This window comes from Colias eurytheme, chromosome 18 (assembly GCF_061535395.1).
Source record: "Colias eurytheme isolate Ceu_HAF_F1 chromosome 18, ilColEury1 Martin Lab GWU primary, whole genome shotgun sequence".
In the NCBI taxonomy this organism is placed as follows: domain Eukaryota; kingdom Metazoa; phylum Arthropoda; class Insecta; order Lepidoptera; family Pieridae; genus Colias; species Colias eurytheme.
The window spans coordinates 4,110,077-4,132,467 of record NC_142997.1 but is presented as its reverse complement, the minus strand read 5'-3'; the positions used below and the strand labels follow the sequence as shown (position 1 = coordinate 4,132,467).

Below are 22,391 nucleotides of genomic sequence, written 5' to 3'. Positions count from 1 at the left end.
TATTACTTTTTTATTAAAGTAAGTGTTTATTTTTTTAGTACTGTAAGTGAACAAGTTATTAACATGCAACGTGTGTTCAGGTTCGTGTGGTGGTTGCCCGCCATCCCGTTCATGCTGTCGATCTTCATCTACGACGAGATCCGGCGCTTCTACCTGCGCCGCAATCCCGGCGGCTGGCTGGAACAAGAGACTTACTACTAAACACCGACCACGTCCACACCGCGTCGTGCTACTGTTAGTTATCGCGTTACCTTCATTTGTGTTCTACCAGACTGACAGGCGGTGCCGTTCCGGTATATGTGTTGTCGCTGTCGTGTTCGCTTCTCACCGCTTGTTGCCGCGTGTGCGCCGCCAAGCGTCCGCCGAGCGTCGCGACCTCACTCCGTTTCCAACTATTTATGTATATATGCACGGTGTACGGTGGTGAAATTGTAACACGTTCCGTTTAAGTCTGAACCGGCTCGGTTCAAAGTTGGTATTAAGTTGAATCTCATGTGTGTCACGTGCGACGGCCGCGTGTCGAAGCGGGGAATGTTCCAGAGCTTCACTGCGTTGTGGTCGCCGTGTGTTCTGTAGCGTTGCTCCGCGGCGCTCGCGGCGGGCGGAGGGCGAGTGCGTCTCACACCGAAACGCGTACCGCATATCACCGCACTAGTTCTCTGTCACTGAAGTAACATGTACTAATAGAATTGTTTTTCACCTGTACAATAAGTAACGATCGTCGTCGGCGACGAGCGGAACGAGACGCCCGCCGCGCTCCGGGCTCGGCGGCCAACGAAAGCATTTGTTGTAAAATTACAATTAAGCCATTATATTATTATTTTTAAGTGAAATTAGATTAAGTTGAATTTTTCGTGTGAATAAAGTTTAGTTGACGATTCGATCGGATGCGTGGTGTGTGAGAGGTCGATGTGGAGTGCCTGAGTTTTAGTGTACTACCGCTTACTGTTAGGTAGGTAGTTGAAATTTTGAAGCCATATTTTCAATCGTAAAAGTAGTTAAAATAAAGACGCATACACGACGCGATCGCTTGCGGCGCGGGCTCGCCCGGCGCCGCCCGACACGACGCTTTTCTTTTCTAAACTAATCGGATCATTAGAGAATTTCATCATGTTTATAAAATAGGCTGCTCATGATAATTATGTAAGATTTTATTTCTTAAATTAATTAAAAGATAATAACAAAATGTAGAGATGCGTAATTAGAGATTTTTAAAATTATACAGTTATGATAGAGTCATCTTGTTTTAGTCGGCACTCGGCTGTTCTATGTGCGAGTAGGGTAGGGAGTAGCGGGGAGTGGCGAGGGGAGCGAGGGGGTGGGAGTGGGGAGCGGGGAGACGGGTGGGGAGCGGGGAGACGGGTGGGGAGCGGGGAGACGGGTGGGGAGCGGGGAGACGGGCGACGACGGCGAGCGTCCGCCGGAGGTAGAAGGACCGAGTGGACGATTTATTTCAATTTTCGTAACGAATACATATAACATATAATAATGGTTACAGAAGTAATATATAACATTATAGTAACTAATAAATCTAAATTATATGAAATGTTTATAGATTTAAATGATGTTTGTTTCCTTAGAGTGATCTTCTGTGCTCGTTCGATTGGAACGATGTACGTTTCACAGACAATAGTCGTTAAACATTATTGATATTATTGTAATGATCGGATCTTTGTAAGCTGTTTGTTTATCGTACGTACACTGTAGAACTAACATTGTTTTGCGTTCGACAGTTCTTTACACCGTTTCTTTTTATAGTATTACTCTGTTGGCTAGGTGCGCTGTAAAAATGTAAGTGTTAATAAAAAAAACATTTTAAAATATTATTGCGATGTTTCATTGATATCTGCTTATAAATAATTAAATTATTTTAATGCTAAACCTTGGTATGATTTGGAAAGCGTAGGTGACACACCCGTCCTATTTTCCTGTTACCCTACATGTAAATATAAAGAAAATTTATTAGGAAATATTGATTTTAATACCATCAATTGCAAAGTTGATTTCTATATCAACTACTTCTTTTAGGTCAACCATATTATAAAAAGAAAAGATTAGAATATTTGTCTGTTTGTTAAGTTAGTTAGTTACTAAGGTATTATTAAATTGAACTGAATAACTAATTTACTACTCGGATTGTTTTAAAAATTCCTTTGCCATTAGAAAGTTACCTTTATGCAGAAATAACAACCTGAGCGAAACAAAGATGTCGCTAGTTTTATTCGCTACCTATTCTATTTTTGAATAAAAATAATAGTTTAAAAAAACTAAAAAACACGCTTTTTATAGAAAACCGAACTCAAAAATAGTATATATATAGTATAGTAATACTCAAAATATATATTTTATCAAATTAGTGTATTGTCATCGGTCCTCAATAAATCTACAAAGTTTGAACGAAATCTGGCCGTTTAAAGTGAGTGGGTCAAAATCGCGCCCAAAGAAGTCGGTTACAAACAAACATACAGGTGAAGCTAATATAAAGCGTGTAAAAATGTAATATATTATATAAAATAAAGGAAAATACCAATGATAAAATGGTGAAGGTAGATTACTAAAACATCATTCGATCTTCAAAAAAGCACACCACACACAACTAGACGTCAAATTGGCATGATTCAACTATCGTGAGCAAAAATGAGACAAGTGATGCAAAATGTGGCTGATTAGCCACATTTAGACGTTTCACTCCTGAAGAACTAACCTTAATAACCCATTTAGACCTTATTATAATAATTGGAGAATACATACGTAAACATCTGAATAGCTTTATTGAAATGTTCAGACTACACAATTTATTCCGGTCCTTGTAAAAGTTCTAAATTGTAAAAAAGTTACAAATTGCTCGCTGGAATCGGTTCAGACTGCGTAACATTGAAGACTATTAATAAAAAATGCTAAAAAGTGGAACGAAGAAATGGGTCAAGACCATAACTGGCAGGTTAAGCAATAAAATTATCGTTTAACATACCTATTATCTGAATTTCTACAAAGAAATGTATTTATGTTTTAAATACATCAAATCCTTAGTAGGTGAACCTACCTAACCATCTGAAGATTATTTATGAATTTTATATAAGATGAAGCTCAGAAATTAAAGATTTTAACGGATTTAAACGCGATTTATTCATTATATCGCGATCGCTCGCTTCAACGTGTGCGAAACGACGCAATAATATAATGAGTAAATAGCGTTTAAAATCCGTTTAAATCCTTAATTTCTAAATGCTATACTCGCGTAAAAACAAACACTAGAAAAATACTTAGATGAAGTTCTGTTTAATATTTTTTTTGCAACAGACAGATAAAGAAATCCAATGAAAAATAAGGCCGGTGCCGCCCTTCCCAAGTTCCCACTCTAAAAAAACCATCAATACCGCACTTATTATAGTAGGTACTTAGTCGCTGGAGGAACGTAGAAATAGTAACTAGTAAGTAGAGGAATTTATAAATATTGGATATTTAAAAAAAAGTATTGTTTCTCGCCGAATTGTAGTCTGTAGTTCATTAGAACTGTTCAGATATATTTATTATTTAATACTAACTATCCGCCAGCGGCTTCGCCTGTGTAGTCAAGGAAAAACCGGCATATTTCCCGTTCCCGTGAGATTTCTGGGATAAAACCTATCTTATGTCCTTCCTCAGGTCTCAAGCTATCTCTACAGAGATAATTGAAGTAAATTCGTGCAGTATTTTTTATTGAGATTAGCCCGGACATACATACAGACAAAAATTCTAAAAACTATATTTTTGCTTTGGTATCTATTGTAGAGCACGCCCCAAGTACTTATTCTTTTAAAAAATATTCAATGTACAGTTTTGACTTTCCTACGATTTTATTATAATATGTTTAGATGTATGTTATCTGGGTTTTGAAAAATTATTTTAAAGCGGAAGTAGGAATGTTGTAGAAAATGTTTAGTTAGGTACTTTAAGGTATAATATTCCTGTTCGATTAAATTTTATTCAAAATAGCTTTTTGCGCCCTCTGTGGTCACAGAGTATAAAATAAAAGAGATATGGTCCACGCCACGGACATATATCAAGATAGACTAAGCGAGTGTATGTACTTCCCGTGTCCAAACTACGATTATGAAACTTACTTGACGCTGGCCTACACTCAGTCCGCGCTTGCAGTTCGCCAAGGAAAGACGTGAAGCTGAATAAAGTAAAATGCCGAATTACGCCGTTATAAACTGTAGAAACTCCACAGCTGTGAGTGGCCGAGTTAGCAGATATGTTTCCTTCCACCGGTAAGTAATTTTCTAATCAGAATATGCACTATTTATTTTAAAATCAAATAAAGAATATCTGTGGAAAACGATCGTGACAAACACGGATACCAAATCATACGAAATGATTCGGAATACATTGCGGCTTTTACTTGGCACGGTAAAGATCGCGTCGTATGATAACAAGCAATGAATAGCGTCTTCTCATTTTTCTGTTCTCATTTTTCTGTTCTCATTTTTCTGTCCAATTTTGTGGTTAGTGATGTTCATTTGATGCAACAGTTCTCGATTCTAATCGATTTTATAATCGAACAGAAAAATGATAATTTGAAGGAGCAATTTTTCAGAAAAAAAGGCATAGATTTTTTTTGTCATTTAATACGACTTGACCTAGAACTTTTAAGTATTTTAATACAAAGGTACTAAAAATAAATATTATGACATGGACGCCATTAGTTAAAGTGTCATCTTGGGAGTTTTTTAAGAAAACTCCTTATTGCTTAGACTATGTTTGTTTTTTCAGTTTTCCAAGTAACCCGAACATAAAAGGAAAATGGATCGATGCAACGGGACATAAAGATTGATTGATTGACAGTTTCATTACTTTCTTTCGATGGCCTCTCTAGTACGTAGTACATGGTAACTCAATGGGCATATGTAAGAAAAAGCTAAAACACATTAGTTTACTTGTTAGAATATTAAAAGGTTTATAACTTTATTTTATCATCCCTCTGTCTATGGTAATTATCATTTTTCTGTCTTGAATCGATTTAGTAATCGATTACGATTCATTTATTTGACTACCTCTTAGACATAGATCTAGTTTGATCTGATTTCTTTCGATTTACTTCGATGGGATAGGACGATACTAGAATCGCCGCGCGAGTGGCGGCCTAATCGATTTAGCGTAAAATGAAATTAACATCACTAAAAAGCGCTCGTGACGTCATAACGCGTCAAGGTCAGTACAAAAAATATGACACGCTTGGTTTTCATACAGATCGCGGTACTTGCGTTGTCTACTTATATATACATGTCTGTGGTCCACGCAGCCACGCTGCCCTCTATAGATTGTTGAAGAAAAATTTTACTCTTATTTCCTTCATCGCGAAAATGTTTCACAATTTCGAGTTTGTACATGTGAAAAGAACGCCCTCTTTTACTTGCAGAAAGCATTTCCTCTAAGTGCTATCTGTTGTGAAAGATGTAGACCATATTTCATTGATTAATTCTGTTTCATGTTCAAGGACTTCGGGAAAATACTGAAAATATCTACAGACTTCTATACACCTCTTTAGTAACTAGGTATTTTATAATAAAGTTCACACTATCATTAACAGGGTAAATTAATATTTAAATTTTATAAATAACCAACTTACTGTACAAAAGATACTTATCGGAGTATTTCTGACCATTTTGGCAAAGTTCCAACGTCCTTATTACAGAGTTGCTCATAAAATTACGCAATTTAGCTCATATTTATTATGCAGTTTCAGTAGCACAAATTTTAAATTATAGGTTCCTCTCCAAAATTATACTCGTATTTATTTCAATAATTCAGTAATAATAATTCAGTATAAAAGCAAATTATAGAAAGGTTCGATCACAGTTCGATATAACGAAAATAGGTACATAATGTATGAAAACAAAGACATAGTATAAAGAAATAAAACAACAAAATTTATTTACAAATTATATAGGATAGGATAATAATAAATTACATCAATTAGGGAGGAACCAAATATTTTTCTGACATTCAACTCCAATCTTATATCCCTTTTATTAAGCTTATATCCATCATTGTCGACAATTTAAAGTACATTAAGCTTTCATACTTGAGTAGGTGTGTGGGCCTGCTCATAAAATATTTCTACGTGACCAGCCCCAACGCTGCGGGTCACGTGCCCTCGGCCTTGACGACAGTCTTACAGTTACTAGGAAACAAGGGTACCTGTGGGTCCTTTGTCCTATCACCGCGCAGTATTCCACACACCCCGTCGTGCCCCTCCTGCACCGCGCATGTGCACAACTGACAGTGAATGTGCCAACACGTTCCAGTTTTTTCATCGCTGGAAAAATCAAAAACAGTATCAAGTGCACGAAAGCTCAACAAAGCCGAAGCTCGAAATATGTGGCAATGGACTGATTCAGAATGGTAGCCAACATCGGCGTCATCAACTCTACAAATGGTAAACGTTGTTATCATATTTTGTGAGGGTTGAGTTTGCAGTGAAGATATTCATTGTTTTAAATTGTGCAGTGGAGGCGACAGCGTATATAAGTGCGGTAGCCGCGTTCGCTGTTGTGTTGCTGGTGGTTTTGCTGTTTCTTGGCAAGAAGTGGTGCTACAGTGTTACGGTTAGTCGTAAACGCTGCAATGGCATCCTCTCCGTAGACGCTAGTGTTGACACCCCAGGTCTTCCGCTTGACAATGCTCAGTTTGGTAAGTGCAATTTTAAAACATATTTAAATTGTTGTCTTATTAAATGTATCATGTTGTATAGATGAATAGTCATATAGCACATTAAACATAGGTTTTATTGGTAAATTATTATTTGTATATACCTACCTAACGCGTAGTTTGTTATACGAAATTATTAACAACTATCTTGAGTATACTTTATGTGTTTTATTTGTAGTTCCTAGCCCAAGGGCAATGTGAGCGCCATAAATGTTTAATAGAGATGGGTTTGGTTAATTCAGTTTTATAGAAGCAGTAACAGTAATTCGTAGGCAAAAGTAACTAGCTTAATTAATTAGTGTAGTGGTGGAGTTTATCTTTATAGGGAATTTTTTATTGATTGAATTTGTTCCTACGTGTGTTGTTATAGATACTTTGTCGAAAAACATCCAATTCCCCGAACGAATATTTACGTTCGAGGCTTCCGACTCCGACGAGGAGCTGCGCTTGCGCATACAACAGGTGAGATTTATGCGTAGGTAATAAAAATGGACATTTATCTAGACTTTCCTAAGCACCCAATTCCCTTTTTAATTCAAAAGACTAGATCTATCAGTATACAAAAATACAAATTATCATTAATTACGTATATCATATAACAATATAAATAAAAAACGTTGTGTGGTTTTATGAAACCACGGTAAAAGTGAAACTGTTCGAACGGTTCCGAACACTGCTTTGTGTAGCGCATGTCGCGTGACGGTCGGCTGCCGAGTAGGTACCTATACCTACTTGGCAGCCGCGATACACGCGACATGCGCTACACAGACCAAACAGTTTGAGACGATGCACGATGTAATAAAAGTTTCACTTTAAAAATTGAATTATAAGGATGAAAAGAGGTATTCCATTTTACAGCCATAGCACATAATTACAACTATCTATTGTTTTATTTTTATTTTTTCTTTTGTTTAAGTTAATTAATTGCATCCTAGTTTATCTTTCTTTTTTTTTTTTATTTCTTTTTTTTATTTTGTTTATTTGTAATGTTCTGTGTTTTGTCTGTTGTTGTGTGTGTTATTGTGTGTTATGTTTGTAAATAAATGTGTGTCTATGTCTATGTCTATGTCTATTCTTCCTACAACAACCATTCATGTATAGTGCACACTTTCATTCCAATTTTACTGACCCAATAGTTTTATACTGCATACTCTCACGAAATATAGGTGTAATGAAAGACTTTTAGACTAATAACACACAATCCACCGTTTATACACATTAATATTTTGTAGTCGTTATGTATAAAATATACAAACTTGACATACTTTATAATATTCACACGGAGTTGATAATATAAGCTGTAGGAATAATTGAATATTTAGTGTTTCAAAACGGGATCATTAGTCATCCGTGCACGTCGAGTATGCATCATCAGAGATAATAAATGAGAGATTTAGGAAAACAGCGGCCAAATATCAATGTCGATGCGGTGAAATTCCACTGCCCTGATACCGTATAAATATAGGAAAGCTTTTATATTTCACGATTCAATTTCCGAGATATCATCGCAAAGGCACCTGTGGCTGTCGTGACTAAAGCGCCAGTAATGTTGTTGTATTCAAATTCGTAGAAACACAGTTTAGATGACTTCTAGAAATGAGACATCTTTATGTATATCGACTGAAAGATATATATTCACGATCTCTCTGTAAACATTTAGTGTTCATTCATGTTTTGTTCAGTCATAGTCGTTTATTAGTGCAATGGCGCCAGATGTGGTAAACGCGCCTTTCATTTATAAATTGTATTAATATTAGATTTGCTTGTAGTTTTGTGGACTGTGGATGTCTTATCATAATGATAAACAATTAGGTCCTTTGATTTCTTTATTATTCGTTTGTATTTATTACAGGATAAGGAGGAAGTTGAATGTCACTATGAGGAAAAGAACGAAAATCAGCCCAAAGCTGAAGTGGAGCTTATTGAAACCGCGTTGAGAGAAACTTGCAGTCTTCGGGAAACCAAGATTGATGAGATTGTGCCACAGAAGGCGGAATACATTCACACGCTCGAAGCGCAGAGCAGCGTTGATAGTGATGTTATAGCCCATAATGTAAGTCATTGAAAATAAACGTTTTTTGCGTGGAGTCGACGTAAGAAAATTTCTTACAATTATTCTGCTTCAATTTTTGTGTTATCTATTTTGAACACTTCGACTGTCCTTCTCAATAATATGATCACTTTTCAGGAAAATAGTATTCTGTATTATGCGTCCTTGAATCTTGACAAGTGCATACCTATTGACCTTTTATAGCTATTATAGCAATTATCTATTCTCAGGACACTTCGCTACTATGCGGTGAGAGCGGGAGCTCATCGGAGCGGGGCTCAGTGGAGCTGACCCTGCTGTACGACGCGCCCGTGCGTAGCATGACCGTACACGTGTTGCAGGCACGCTCTTTGCCGCTCAGAACTCAGGGTCAGATACTGCAGAGTCAGGTATTAGAGATGGAAATAAATTTATTGATATAATGTTATAGTATTTAAACAGTCTCTTATAACAGTAACAGTCTTTGATATTCTAAGTCAGCTTCAGAAGTGTTTAACAATTTTCTTGCCTGAATTAGATATTAATAATTTAATATTTTAGGTCCGTATCGTACTTCTTCCATTGAAAAAGCAAAAATACAAATCGAAAATTCGCAACGGAGAGAATCCGCAGTATATGGAAAGTTTCGTTCTCCACAAGATAAATCCAGGTAGGATCAATTTCCTCTTTTGTTCTGACTTCAGGGACAAAAGAATTTTGTAAATTACGTGTTGTCTTTTTACAGAGGATGTCCATGGTTTGGGTCTACGAATTCGCATATATGGTTGCGAGAGGATGCGCCGTCAGAGACTTCTGGGCGAAGCCTCCGTAAGCTTCGCAACCCTTAACTTTGAGCTGGAGAACAGCTTGTGGCTTCAACTGATGCCGCGACAGCACCACCACCATCAGACTAGCTTACAGGTAAACAATGCAGCCATTTTAGGGTGAAATGTTTTTATTGTATGTAAATATTGGTGAAATGTTTAAACTGGGTTAAATTTTTCTAAAATGTTTCTAAATAATAGCTTACACTTGAGTGGTTTATTTGCGCAATTGCGTGCTTTAAAGTAATAACAGGGTCACTTGTGCCCTGATTATAAAATCATAAAAACTAAAAAGGGTTAGGGTGACTTTTTACTCATTTAAGTACTATACTTGAGATTTTTACAAAATTTTATGTAAATATGCTTTATAGACTATACATATTTACATTTTCATCTACTTTCGATTTGTCCGAAAATGATTAAGCCTATCTTTATAAGATGACTCGATTAGTAAATTCGTAAAGTCGTCAGAGTAAATTCGTACAAATTGTTTCCATTTACTTATCGCATAATTTTCACAAATCGATATTTCAAGCACCTCGCCCATGATATAACTACAAAGAAAACAACTTATTGAACATTTCTAGCTGCCAAAACTGGATCCTAACCAGTCCATAACGGGTGTACTAGCCAGTCCATCGTCCATAACCACTGTGATGAGTCCAGCCAATAATGGCGAGGCGTGTAGCCTGGCGCGGTCTGACTCAGCGTCTTCCTGCTGCAGTACACGATCTGCTCCAGAACTGCTATTGGGCCTGCAGTATAATCCTACTACTGGACATCTGTCGGTTGAGGTAATGTAGATGTGGTTATGCTGTTTTGAGTGTCGTATTAGTAAATGTAGTGAGTTTAATGAATATGATTAACGTTCGAGCTTGAGATCTAAATTTTGCCAATGTTATTGTAAATATGCCTTTTTTGGATTCAAAGTATTATATGGTACTCTTAATTTTATGTGACTAGGCTACGAAAAAAAATAAAAGTTAATACTAGACGAATAATTACCATACTTATTTAAACTTAATTTTTTATATTGTCCTTATGGAACTTTTTCTTTACTTTACGCACTATCCCCAGAGGGTGGTCTGTTACAATAAACTTACGTATTCACGCAATTGCACGCAAGTCATGCAAATGTTATGTTATAAGTTTTATTTATCTACAGATAATAAAAGGCACGCATTTCCGAAAACTGTCACCGAACAAGGCTCCAGACACTTACGTGAAGCTGTGCCTCATCAGCTCGTTGGGAATGGAGATGGGAAGGTGCAAGTCGACCACAAGACGAGCGCAGTCCAACCCGCTCTACAAAGAAGTGTTTATATTTCAGGTAATATATATTTAATTTTATGGGTACCTCATATTTTCAAATTTTTATGAGGCTTTGTTATAACCTTTTATTTCCATATATATCATTTTTTATTTTTTTATTTTAACTTGGTTGCTTGGAATTTCGAATGTTTTTTGGTTGGATATTTTTATTAATGTTCTGTTTCCACCTTTAAAAAAAGAATTGAATGAATGAATTGATGACAGTAAATAAAAGCACATTTACAAGATATTTACGGAAGCCGTTCAAGAAATTTCTGTTTGTCCTTGCTCTTGCAATTTCTTCATTGCTACGAGCAAGCATGCTCGCTCTGTTGGGACCTGCCTAATGTTTATCATTTTACTCGTCAGGTGGCGCTGTTCCAACTAAGCGAAGTAACACTGATGGTATCTGTGTGGTGGAGACGCAGCGTGAAGCGCAACGAGATGGTCGGCTGGTTCTCGCTCGGCCACAGCTCGTCCGGCCGCGAGGAGGAGCGGCACTGGCACGAGCTGTGCGAGCGGCAGGGCGAACAGGTGGGATATGGTCAATGGTCAATTTGTGGGGTCTGTGGTTGCAATGAACTGCTAGACCTGTTATGAGCTAAGGGTAAATTCATTCAAAACTGATAGCAGAATGCTGATCATTTTAAAAATGGGACCTGTTTTCTGGTTAAACTGTAAGTAGAGTATAATATTATAATCTTGATGGTATATAATTTTTTAATGTTATTCATGTGATAGGTCCAACGCTGGCACGTGCTGCTCGACTCTTGACGGTCCTCGACTTAGCCCGCGGGCGACCCGACCGCGTGACTGTGAACCTTCCCCGCTACTGCGCCTTGCGCCCCGCGCCCCGCGCCCCGCGCCCCGCGCCCTACGTCCCGCACCGGCCGCACTGCGGTGCTTTTACGCTGACGCTCAGCGTCGCCGGTTGCTGGGAGCTGACCTTTGGACCCGACCCGTGACGTCACCGCGCGATGACGTCACGGCCGCCCTCGAACGCCATCTTTGAACCGTTCGACGACGCTTTTTGTACACGATTTTCAATTAAATGTGTGCTTTTTGTATTGTAATTCGTAAAACATTGTTGTACACGAGCACGTAATTTTTGACTGATCGGATGGGTCGATGTTGATGTTTTTGATGTACGGATGAGAGTTCGAGATATTATAATAAACGCAAATTACATTTTTTCGTATCGATGATATTTGTAGATGTTCACACTTGGGTGTATCGTGGATATTATTTAACAGTATTTAGATACGATTAAGATTTGTTTAAGAGTTTAAAAGTAAATTTTTTATGAGGTGAAGAAGACTTGGAGCGCACAACTCATGTGAGATAGGATAAATTATACGTATTTATATATGAATTATATTTATATACTATTGCCGATAACTTGCCAATAAGGTGTCTTTCGTATTTTCGTATTCAGAATGATTCTTATATATTATTACCTACTAAACAATGAAAATAAAAATAAAACTTTAGAACTTAAAAAATTCTGGTTCTTCTATTATTATCTATTATCGTTATATTAAATTAATTGTAATTATTATAGCACTCTCATATTATATGTTCTAAATGATATTTTAGCAGAAAATAGAATTATTTATTTATGAAGATAATTTTTTAATGAAATTTTAAACTTAATTTATCGTTAATTGTTTATATACTTAAACGAATATTTTAAAAGAATATAGGTACACTATTTAAGAAATTTTATTTGTAAGTCAGTACTTTGTTACATTCTTCCTATTATAAATAACAGAAATAGAACAAATCTCTAGAAAATGATATTTTAGATCAAAGTAGAAAGCTATTTACATACTCTTTGGTTTTATTAAAGAGGTTGACGTTGTATAGGTAATAAAGAAAATATATATTATAATTTATAATATATAATACAAATGATATAAATATATTATATTTGTGCGATGAAAATGCGTTGAACGTCTTTGTAGTTATATGTAGATGTAGGCAAATAAATAATAAGTATATATACGAAGTAATAATTAGATTTTGTATTACAGCATGGTAATCGTGTGTCTTATATATCACCGGTAGATATATATGTATTATGTAGATGGAAAATAGGAAATGTCTTGAAGAAGGAAATGTACCTACAGCTATAACATATTAACATAGAGCTATGAATCTGTACTAAATATAAATACGTATGAATAATCTCTATAACTATTTCTTATTCAACTCCAATATTAATCGCCTGTTTAAGGGGAGGCTTCCTAACATAATTTCTGGCACTGAGAGTCCGGTTAGACCGCTACGCGGTGCTAGACGCTAAGACAGCCGTAATAAAGGTGAATATCACGTGCGCTCTTTGATCGCGTTCGAGCTCGAAACTAAATCTCGTAAGTCTCAATTCTCTTATTTCGTTAATAACTAAAGTAATAATTGATCTAGAGAAAAAATATCTTGGGATTGGATAATAAACTATATTTTCACACTGTTAACATGTACCTATTTTAGACATAAAGTCCAAGTAAATCTTAAAAAAATGTAATAATCCTTAAAAAAGGCATAATTTTTGAATAAAAAATGAATCGAGCGAAAATGTTATAATTACGTAACTGTCTTGTACACGGAAAGAAAATGACCCAATAAATCATATACTAAAGTTCCATTTTGATTGTATGTGTGACTGTTTCAGAATATTAATGCAAATTCACATAAAATTTAGGGAGCCTCCCCTTAATAGAACTTTTTGAAAAATGAAAATGACAATTTTCTCTCAGTTATTTAGAATCTCAATATATACCTTTTTGAAACTTAGGTGCCAAGAGTTGCTACCAATATAACAGATTAGACTATTTACTGTTAATAAGTTTTTACAGAATAAGCTAGACATTTATACCTTTTTACTCAGTATATGAAAAGAATTAGATCCCGCTCTGAAATATTTACTATATGTCCCCTCATATTATACCTACACTGTAAGTGTGTAGTTTTATGTACCAGTAGACATAACAAGCTTATAAAATGATATAACATTTACGCTGACAAATATGATAACCAATCGTTTATATTCGCTGTTATTTATTTGCCTACAGTTTAAAAATATTTTTTTACTTTATTTAAAGTGAGATTGATACCATTTTTTTTATTGTGAAAGCTTAGTAACTGAGTTATTTGATCATCAATACTGATACTTGAGTGTTGTGTTATTATCTTCCTTTTGATATTATTTATATAAAGTTCTCGAGGAAAATATATTTTCCGCTGTCTTTCTATATTGTTGTTATACTAAATGTTATACTAAAAATACTCCAATATTCCATGTACTTAAACGTTTCCAAATTTCTATGAAAGAAAAAGCTAAGCTGTAGTTTCTTTTCATAGGCATGACTTAAACCGACCAATGTAACGTAAGATGTAGATTTCGTATTGTACTTATAGCACCGGCTAATATAGAGCTGTTTTGTTTTTCATTGACACATAATCCCATTGTGTAGTAACTTTTTACCATTAAGAAATTCCTACTTTGGGCGAATCGTAATGATCGGTCTTTTTTTTTGGCGCCAATTTTTTGACTTTATGTCGGTGCCGTCGCTATTACTATTACTCAACTCATTCATAGTTTTTGATATATAGAGCAGGCTCCAAGGAGATGTTCGTTTGCAAAAATCGCGGACCTAAATCTGACTTCTGATATATATTGTATAGGTCCGAGACATCCTATAGACAGATGTTGCCAACCAGTTTTGTGGTCCCCCTCCCCGCACCTCGGTAATTAAATATGGCATACAAAGAATAAAATAAAAATTTCCAAAACATGCCGTGTGGGGTATCAAATGAAAGAGCTTATTGAGTAGATCACGAATATATAGCATACTATATACATTTCTTACACTTTCTCTAAGATTTTTTAGAAAATTTACGAAAATGGTCCATTTTTGAGTTAACTTTAAACCACTATAGATTGAAAACTCATGAATATATTTTTTAAATTATTATTTTAAATAATTAACAATAGTCCATTGTTTATGATTCAATAGTTCGTAATATAATATAAGTGAGCTATGTGGTGGATTTGATGAAAATAACTTTATACTATATGAACTTGAAAATATACTCGCCATCTTTGAATGCTCTCCCCACTCCCCCATGCAACTATTTCACTGTACGAAATATTGAATCGTAAACAATGGACTATTTTTAATTATTTAAAATAATAATTTAAAAAATATATTCATGAGTTTTCAATCTATAGTGGTTTAAAGTTAACTCAAAAATGGACCATTTTCGTAAATTTTCTAAAAAATCTTAGAGAAAGTGTAAGAAATGTATATAGTATGCTATATATTCGTGATCTACTCAATAAGCTCTTTCATTTGATACCCCACACGGCATGTTTTGGAAATTTTTATTTTTTTCTTTGTATGCCATATTTAATTACCGGGGTGCGGGCAGGGGGACCACAAAACTGGTTGGCAACATCTGTCTATAGGATGTCTGGGATCTATACAATATATATCAGAAGTCAGATTTAGGTCCGCGATTTTTGCAAACGAAACTCCACTGAGAGTCCGGTCTAATAATCATTGTTGATTGCTTGACAGAATCTCAACGTAATAATTGCAAGAATTTAATATTACTTTAAAATTATGGCTTTTATACATATTGAGCAGCCAATATGTATAAAACTTAAACTGTTTTTGAGGTATAAGATGATTTAAATTTGCTTCCAGAAGAAAGTTTGTAATAAATTGCTCTATTCTTAAGCGAAGGTATATCTTTTATATCAGTACACTAGTTTCTTAGTTTTCATTTAAATTTTGAACAGTTATTGTTCTATATGTATTTATCAATAATCCCTGTCTCTACTGGCCCCGTATTTGCATAAGAATTGTTGTAATAAATTAGTTATATGTGAAGGGAAATGGTTACATACAAAATGTAGAGTGTTCTCTCCTGCATCGTGTTTTAAGTATTTTGCGTCACGATGCTTTTTTTCAAATCGTTTGAAATTGTTACAAATGTTGTCATTTGTCTTTGTATCGTAAAAAATGCAATTTAATGCTAAAACGTAGTTAGGTATTATAATTTATTAGGAATTTGCTCGTGAAAAACCAATATATTATGATCAAACAAAAGTATGTTGGCTAAGCAATGACTTCTTTATGAATATCCATCTATTTCTATCGATTTAATAGATAGTAAGTTTAAAAGTATTTTTGCAATAAATCTAACATCTCTTCCTAAATTCCGCCAATCGATATGTACCTACCTATTTAAATTTTAAATAGAGTATATCATTATATTTTAGTATTTTACCTCATTAATCAATTCTATTACGAAGGATACTATGGAAAATCTTATGTGAATTTTATATTTTAACGGAAACCTATTAGGTACGCACATATGACCGCCTCCTTGGTACAGTGGTTGGGGCTTGAGCGTAGAACCGAGGGGTCCTGGGTTCGATTCCCGGTGGAGACGAAGAAAAAAAAATGTCTCGGTCTGGCAGGACACAGAAGGCTGATCACCTACTTGTCCCTAAAGAAAATCGATCAGTGAAACAGATGTATGAATAATGTATCTGCCCCTTACCCCACTACGGGGACACGGGACTTCACTTATTACGCACATATAGGTATACATTATAAATATTGTGTTTTGGTTATTGATATATCGCTTTATCGACTCTTACGAATAGTGTTTTAATTGAAATAGACATATACCTACTTAGTATAAATTTAAATTTATAAAAATATTTATTTTCACGCAGATGACGTCATAGCCTTGGAATGAATGAAGATTTATCTACCTACTGATTTCAGATTTATACGGTTATCATAGTTCCCTGAAGCTTTTCCTAACACTATATAACGAGTTCATGATATTATATCGCACACAGAAAATGTCATTAAATTGTTTTCGCTTATATAGTTAATTGTAATGCATTCAAAATAACTAATTGTATTGTAAACTGATCCGTTCTAAATAAATCACTTTATACATTTTCTTAAAATGTTTTCTTTTATTTATTCCTGACCTCCATGTAAAATAAATACCTTCTAGCCTGTATCAACATTACCTTGCTTTTGCTGTTTGAGTTTAAAAATTACAGCTAGCTTCTTAAAAAAAGAGACTGTAAACTCAACGATACGCTATTCCCATTTAAATAATTTAAACTAAGTACGAATTCTTCTTTCTTTCTTCTTTCTTTCAATTAAAATAATAAATTTATAAAATTTTCTACAGATTAAAAGTGGTAGTACCAATGATCCGTTTTTTTAAGTGGGGAAATCTTGCATAGATAACCATGGCCTCCGAAGAATGGGCCGTGGGTTATGTCGGAGTCCTACCGACCAAAACCCCACTGTGTTCCGTCCAGCCAGCCGCCTGTATTACCTACTTGCTCTGTGCCAGCCGCTTTAATGACGGGGCCACAGATATTGGTAGAATTCGTCCGCAACCCCCCAGCGGTATGATCGATAAACCCTACAAAACCGTGATGATAACTGCATTTACATTGAAGAGACTGAATAATTAATTAAAAGTATACATGATTGTGAACTATCATATGGCGCCAAGGCTTTACTGTAGTTATAGGTATAGGTAAATAATGTACACTCATATGATGGTGCATTTACACATTCATGTTCGCTATTCGCCTTGTAACTTGACGATGCATTCAACAAAATCTTCGAATATATACCACTGTTCAAACATTCGTCTTCCCTTTGATTACGTCTGAAAAATTAGTCGCGAATCTAAAGGCGAATAGAGAGTACCAATGCATGTAGGTACTTTTTACACATGCGCATTCTTTATTCGACTTGCTTTTCAGACGAATGTGGACAGTGGAAATATACCATCAATTCGAATGAAGAGAAGTTGTAGTTTATTACTACCAGCCATCCAGACATCACGACAAGCAAAGTTTTGAAACATCTCTTCATTACGTAGATCACACACTTTTGTGGTTCCCATGTACCTAATCTTTCAAGATCGTTCCGAAACTTTTATGCAATCATAATTGCATGAAGACAAAGTTATTTTTACGTTTTAGTAGTGAATGTAGTTAAAATTAAAATAAAATCTATAGGTACTAATATAATAAAGCTGAAGAAGAGTGCTACAGAAGAGTTTGTTTGTTTGAACGCGCTAAACTCAGGAACTACTGGTCCGATTTGAAAAATTATTTTGGTGTTAGATAGCCCATTTATCGAGGCTATATATCATCACGCTAAGACCAACAGGAGCGGAGCAATGCGGGTGAAACCGCGGAGCACAACTAGTAAATAAAAAAAACTAGATGTTCATAGAGATTTAAAGATAGACACGCTAATGTAATTAATATAACACGAACTATACAAATTCTGCAAAAAAAATCACTTCTAATTTACAGTTTGTTTCAGAAGAGCATAGAAGGTGAAAACACAATGAATAAAAGTTATAAGCAGTTGTTCCGCAAGTTTTGTTTAGATACTAATTTCTTAGGTCTTAAATATTTTTACTTATATAGAGATCCTTTAAGCAGGTTAGATAATATATTTAATTTTATGTAACTCATAACTAAGTATTAATTAGGTACGTTAATACTCAGATCAATCTATTACTTATATAAAATGTTTCCTAATTTTCATTGAAACTTGAAATCCTTGCTAGGGATTTCACGTATTTTCTTTTAGTCTTGCTTTCATCTAAGGATAATGTCTTAGAAAGGTTTTTATTTCTTTTACAACCTATTTCATGGCATGAGTTAATCAACAGATGTTTCTGGTTCGTATCACTGATAACCGTGCTGTGGTTTGCATTCTTTCTAACATATCACTTGTATATGCGCTTTATGGAAACGCCCACTCGCATTTCTGTAGAAGACCAATATGCATCGGCGATAAATATCTCCTATCCGTCGATCGTACTTTGTTCTCCAAATCAAGTTACAATCCGAGCGATGGAAGAATTAAACAGGACATTCGTGTAAGTTTGCATATATGTAGAGTGCACTGTGCACTTATTCTTATTTACTGTAGGTACTCAACTTGCTGTAAGACCTTGCCTTATGACAAAATCCTATGCCACAGCCCACACCACTATTTGTATGTAATGTTTGTACGGTTATTGTGTACAAAAATCCTCGTGGAGTAAGCGCCCTTGTATTAAAACCTGTGATAGCAGATTTGAGATATCTAGGTACTCTCGAAACTGCCTGGCTAGTCTTTCCAGTTTGAAGTCTCAAATGTCTTCGGGGATAACGAGAATATCCCAAATTGAGACTTATGGCCAAATTACCACTCTTTCCATAAATTCATACCGTAAAATACATTTTTTGGTTGGCTTTATCTGATCGAGAGGATGTCATACATTTTTATTTCTTTGGTCTAAATTTTTGTCACTTTAAAGGACTGGTCGTTCGTCAATTGATTTGAAAAAAGTACTTCCACGTTTATTGGGTTACTACAGAGGAAAGATCGATCTTTATGATAACTCTGACTTTATCGAATTATCAAAGTTAATTGAATCAAATCGATATCATGTAAGTAGATAATATTTAGAATCAACAAAATATACATATAATAATATTATTACGAATAATTCAATGGTTTTTCAGATCACGCAAGTCATGGCTTTGTTGCCGCAACGTTGTGACGAGTTTCTGAAAGTTTGCGTATTTGAAAATGTTATTTATCCAAAATGTGAACGATTATTTTACCCTATTCTGACTAACTTGGGACTGTGTTGCGCATTTAATAATAATTACGAATTTACTGGAAATAAAAGGTGGCTAGAATAATAATTAAATGAAGATTTGTGACCCTAGCAAATCGCAATTTTATTTATTAGAAAAGGTATAATACTTAATAATTATTAAACAATTTTAATACAGGAATGAGAGAAAAACAGCGTTTCATATGCGAAATTTAGACAAAATTGGATTATCAGGTTCACTTATAGTTACCACTGATTATGATCCTGATAGCGCTGTAGAAGGCAGTATTGTAGACAGTGGTGCTTCAAGGGTAAGGATCCAAAATAACTCTATAACTGAAAAAACTAAAAAGCTCTACCAATAAAAATCGCTTTAGAGCTTTTTTTTCTGCATGTAATTAGAGTCAATTTATTGTAGGGTCTGTAGGTAGGTATTTAACGATCGTATTTTTGCGTTTTTTCTTGTTTTTAGGTAAGTGTGATACAGCCGTCCGATTTCCCAGATGTAGAAAATGCAAAGCTAGTGCCGTCAAACCTGGAATCTTTTAATTTCATCCATCCCACATACACATATCTCTCTGATGATGTCGCAGCTTTACCCTTATCCAGGTACCTAATAAGTTAACTAATTTATATTTTTAAATGATTTTCCGACTTTTGTAAGACCCAACACGATAAATTAAATTGTAAAAATTTATGAATAAAAATAATACAGACAATTAATTTAGGTAATCTTCGCTTACAACGATGAAAACGTCTCATCTTCGTTCTAATATTGGTAATCAATCGTTAATGCGTTAATGTTTTTACTATGTATATTCTATGACACCAACAGCCGGAATTGCTACTCCCGTGACGATGTAACCGTGCGCTTTTTCCATGAATACTCCAAATCTGACTGCGACTTGCTTTGCGAAGTGGAAGAGATAGAACGCAGATGCCATTGTCTAATGATTTACGTCCCTCATGTTAAAACTAAACTGGCCTGCAACACTACTGATATCAACTGTATTATATCAGTCAAAAGTAAGTTTTTCTAACTAACTACCGAATATGTGTATATAGTTATCTACAGAAATGTTTATCTATATCTATTGCCTTTACAGCAAAATATAGCGAATGGTTCAATGAGGAAAAATGTCATTGTCCCCGGGATTGCTCGTCTTTTGAATATCGTATAGAAGCAACACTTGGAAACTTATTATCAGTGAGGCAGATTGCTCACAATATGTAGTAAGTACCTACGTTACAATAGGTAGGTACCTAATTTTGTTTCTCAAAAAAAATTTGATGGGTACCTACCTATATTCACATAACCGGTTGTAAAAGATTGCCAGATAGATCAATCTACAAATCTATACGTATAATTGAAATTGATAAGCGCCACACAAAATATTAGGTACCTATACAGTGGTCAGTTGGCCTATAAAATGATATACATATTTGTATTTTTTTTAATGTATTTATTACGTATACTAAATGTTTCCTGTTTGCAGCGGCTATTTAAATTTGAATAAAAGCTCGACAATTTTACATTTTTACATCCCAGGAACAGTTTATGTGAGACAAAGACAGGAGACAGTCATGTCTTTGATAACCTTATGTTGTGAGTACATAGAATAGAGCTAGTGCGCCAGAGGAATATTTTGTCTCTCCCACCCATGGGCTAGTAAGAAAGTGCCACAGATAACTATATATTAGTCAGGAAAGTGCGCGCACGTAGCGACGCAACTCGCCATACAATTGATGGAAGAGACAAAATAGTTGCGGAGACAAAAGTTGCTCTTGCGCGCTAGCTCTAATGTATAAAACTACCATTTTAAAAACATATCCTAATTGCCCGTATTTGACAGTTTACGTGACATTTTATTATTATCGTCTTATATTGGACGGATAAGTTTTATCCAAGCCAACCGTACCAATCTATTTCAGCAAATCTTGGAGGCGTTTTCGGTCTATGCATGGGATGTAGTGCCGTTAGTTTGTTTGAGATATTATATTATTTGTACATTGCTATAAAAATGAGGATGCAAAATAAAAGGACACGTAGGATGCGTAAAGGTGCAGTCCATCCTTATTTCTCTTAACGTGCTAACAGGATGTAGACATAGAAAGTAAAAGTAGTAGGTAAATATTTTATTTAATATCTTAGATGAGTTTAATATTTATTAATATTGGATATATTCATGGCGTTGAAAAATGTTTACAGTTAGAATCACGTGGATTGTATTTGCATGCACTGATGCACACTCTTAAATTTATTAAAATAAATAGAAAGGAAATAATCACGATTCACGACAGTGCGACCTGAAGGAGCAACTACTCAATCGTGGGCTAAACCTTGGAGCAAAGACTACGACTACGTACACTGTAATTTTATCATTTGTCTGGCAATAAAGTGTTCTAATGATTTAAATGTGTTTTATTTCTAAAAAGATTTCGAATACCCAAAGTCATATGTAAATGATATTCAAAAACAAAACCCATATAATTGGCAATTTATGTTAGTGGTGACCATTAAATGGGTACTGTATGTATGTACTTAAATGAAATAAAAGGATCTCAAATTCCTAAATAGGTAATAATTAACCCCGGTGTCTCCAGTGTATGTCGCAGTTTTAGTTAAAAAAATAGATCTGATAATTTAGATTTATTGAATTATTCGTCAGTACGGCTATTAATTATAACTAACTACTGCCCTCGGCTTTGCCTACGTGGTTCAGGTTAATGAAAAAGTGTAAATAAAACTACTTGTATCTTGTGTTGAATGGCACCCAATGTGATTAAGCCATTTTAAGAAGTGACTAGGGAAAGGAAAAGGGATTGATGCATATTAAATAAAATAAAAAACACTA

At 34.9% G+C, this 22,391-nt stretch overlaps 3 protein-coding genes across 12 annotated transcripts in view; all 3 read left to right on the top strand.

The window, feature by feature from the left end:
• The window catches only part of Atpalpha (sodium/potassium-transporting ATPase subunit alpha), a 36,301-nt gene extending 34,990 nt beyond the window's left edge, over window positions 1-1,311 (top strand). For all 10 annotated transcript variants that reach the window (XM_090112468.1, XM_090112466.1, XM_090112467.1 and 7 more), the window contains one exon: window positions 81-1,311. In XM_090112468.1, the coding sequence (XP_089968594.1) occupies window positions 81-201 (121 nt within the window). In that variant the 3' untranslated portion in view covers window positions 202-1,311. The remainder of the gene's footprint in view (window positions 1-80) is intronic.
• A 4,903-nt stretch (window positions 1,312-6,214) lies between these two features.
• Syt14 (Synaptotagmin 14) lies at window positions 6,215-11,881 on the top strand. Its single transcript, XM_090112481.1, has 11 exons — window positions 6,215-6,421; window positions 6,493-6,675; window positions 7,064-7,155; window positions 8,546-8,746; window positions 8,974-9,132; window positions 9,284-9,392; window positions 9,468-9,643; window positions 10,134-10,340; window positions 10,712-10,876; window positions 11,227-11,391; window positions 11,599-11,881. Exons 1-11 carry the CDS (start codon window positions 6,385-6,387, stop codon window positions 11,629-11,631), a joined length of 1,527 nt encoding a protein of 508 aa, XP_089968607.1. The 5' UTR covers window positions 6,215-6,384; the 3' UTR covers window positions 11,632-11,881.
• A 6,385-nt stretch (window positions 11,882-18,266) lies between these two features.
• Window positions 18,267-21,623, top strand: LOC149900551 (sodium channel protein Nach-like). The gene is made up of 10 exons (XM_090112226.1): window positions 18,267-18,364; window positions 18,598-18,807; window positions 19,231-19,363; window positions 19,439-19,608; window positions 19,715-19,847; window positions 20,009-20,145; window positions 20,372-20,562; window positions 20,643-20,769; window positions 21,033-21,142; window positions 21,469-21,623. The coding sequence occupies exons 1-10, from the start codon at window positions 18,267-18,269 to the stop codon at window positions 21,621-21,623; spliced, it is 1,464 nt and encodes a 487-aa protein (XP_089968352.1).
• The last annotated feature ends 768 nt before the right edge of the window (window positions 21,624-22,391 follow it).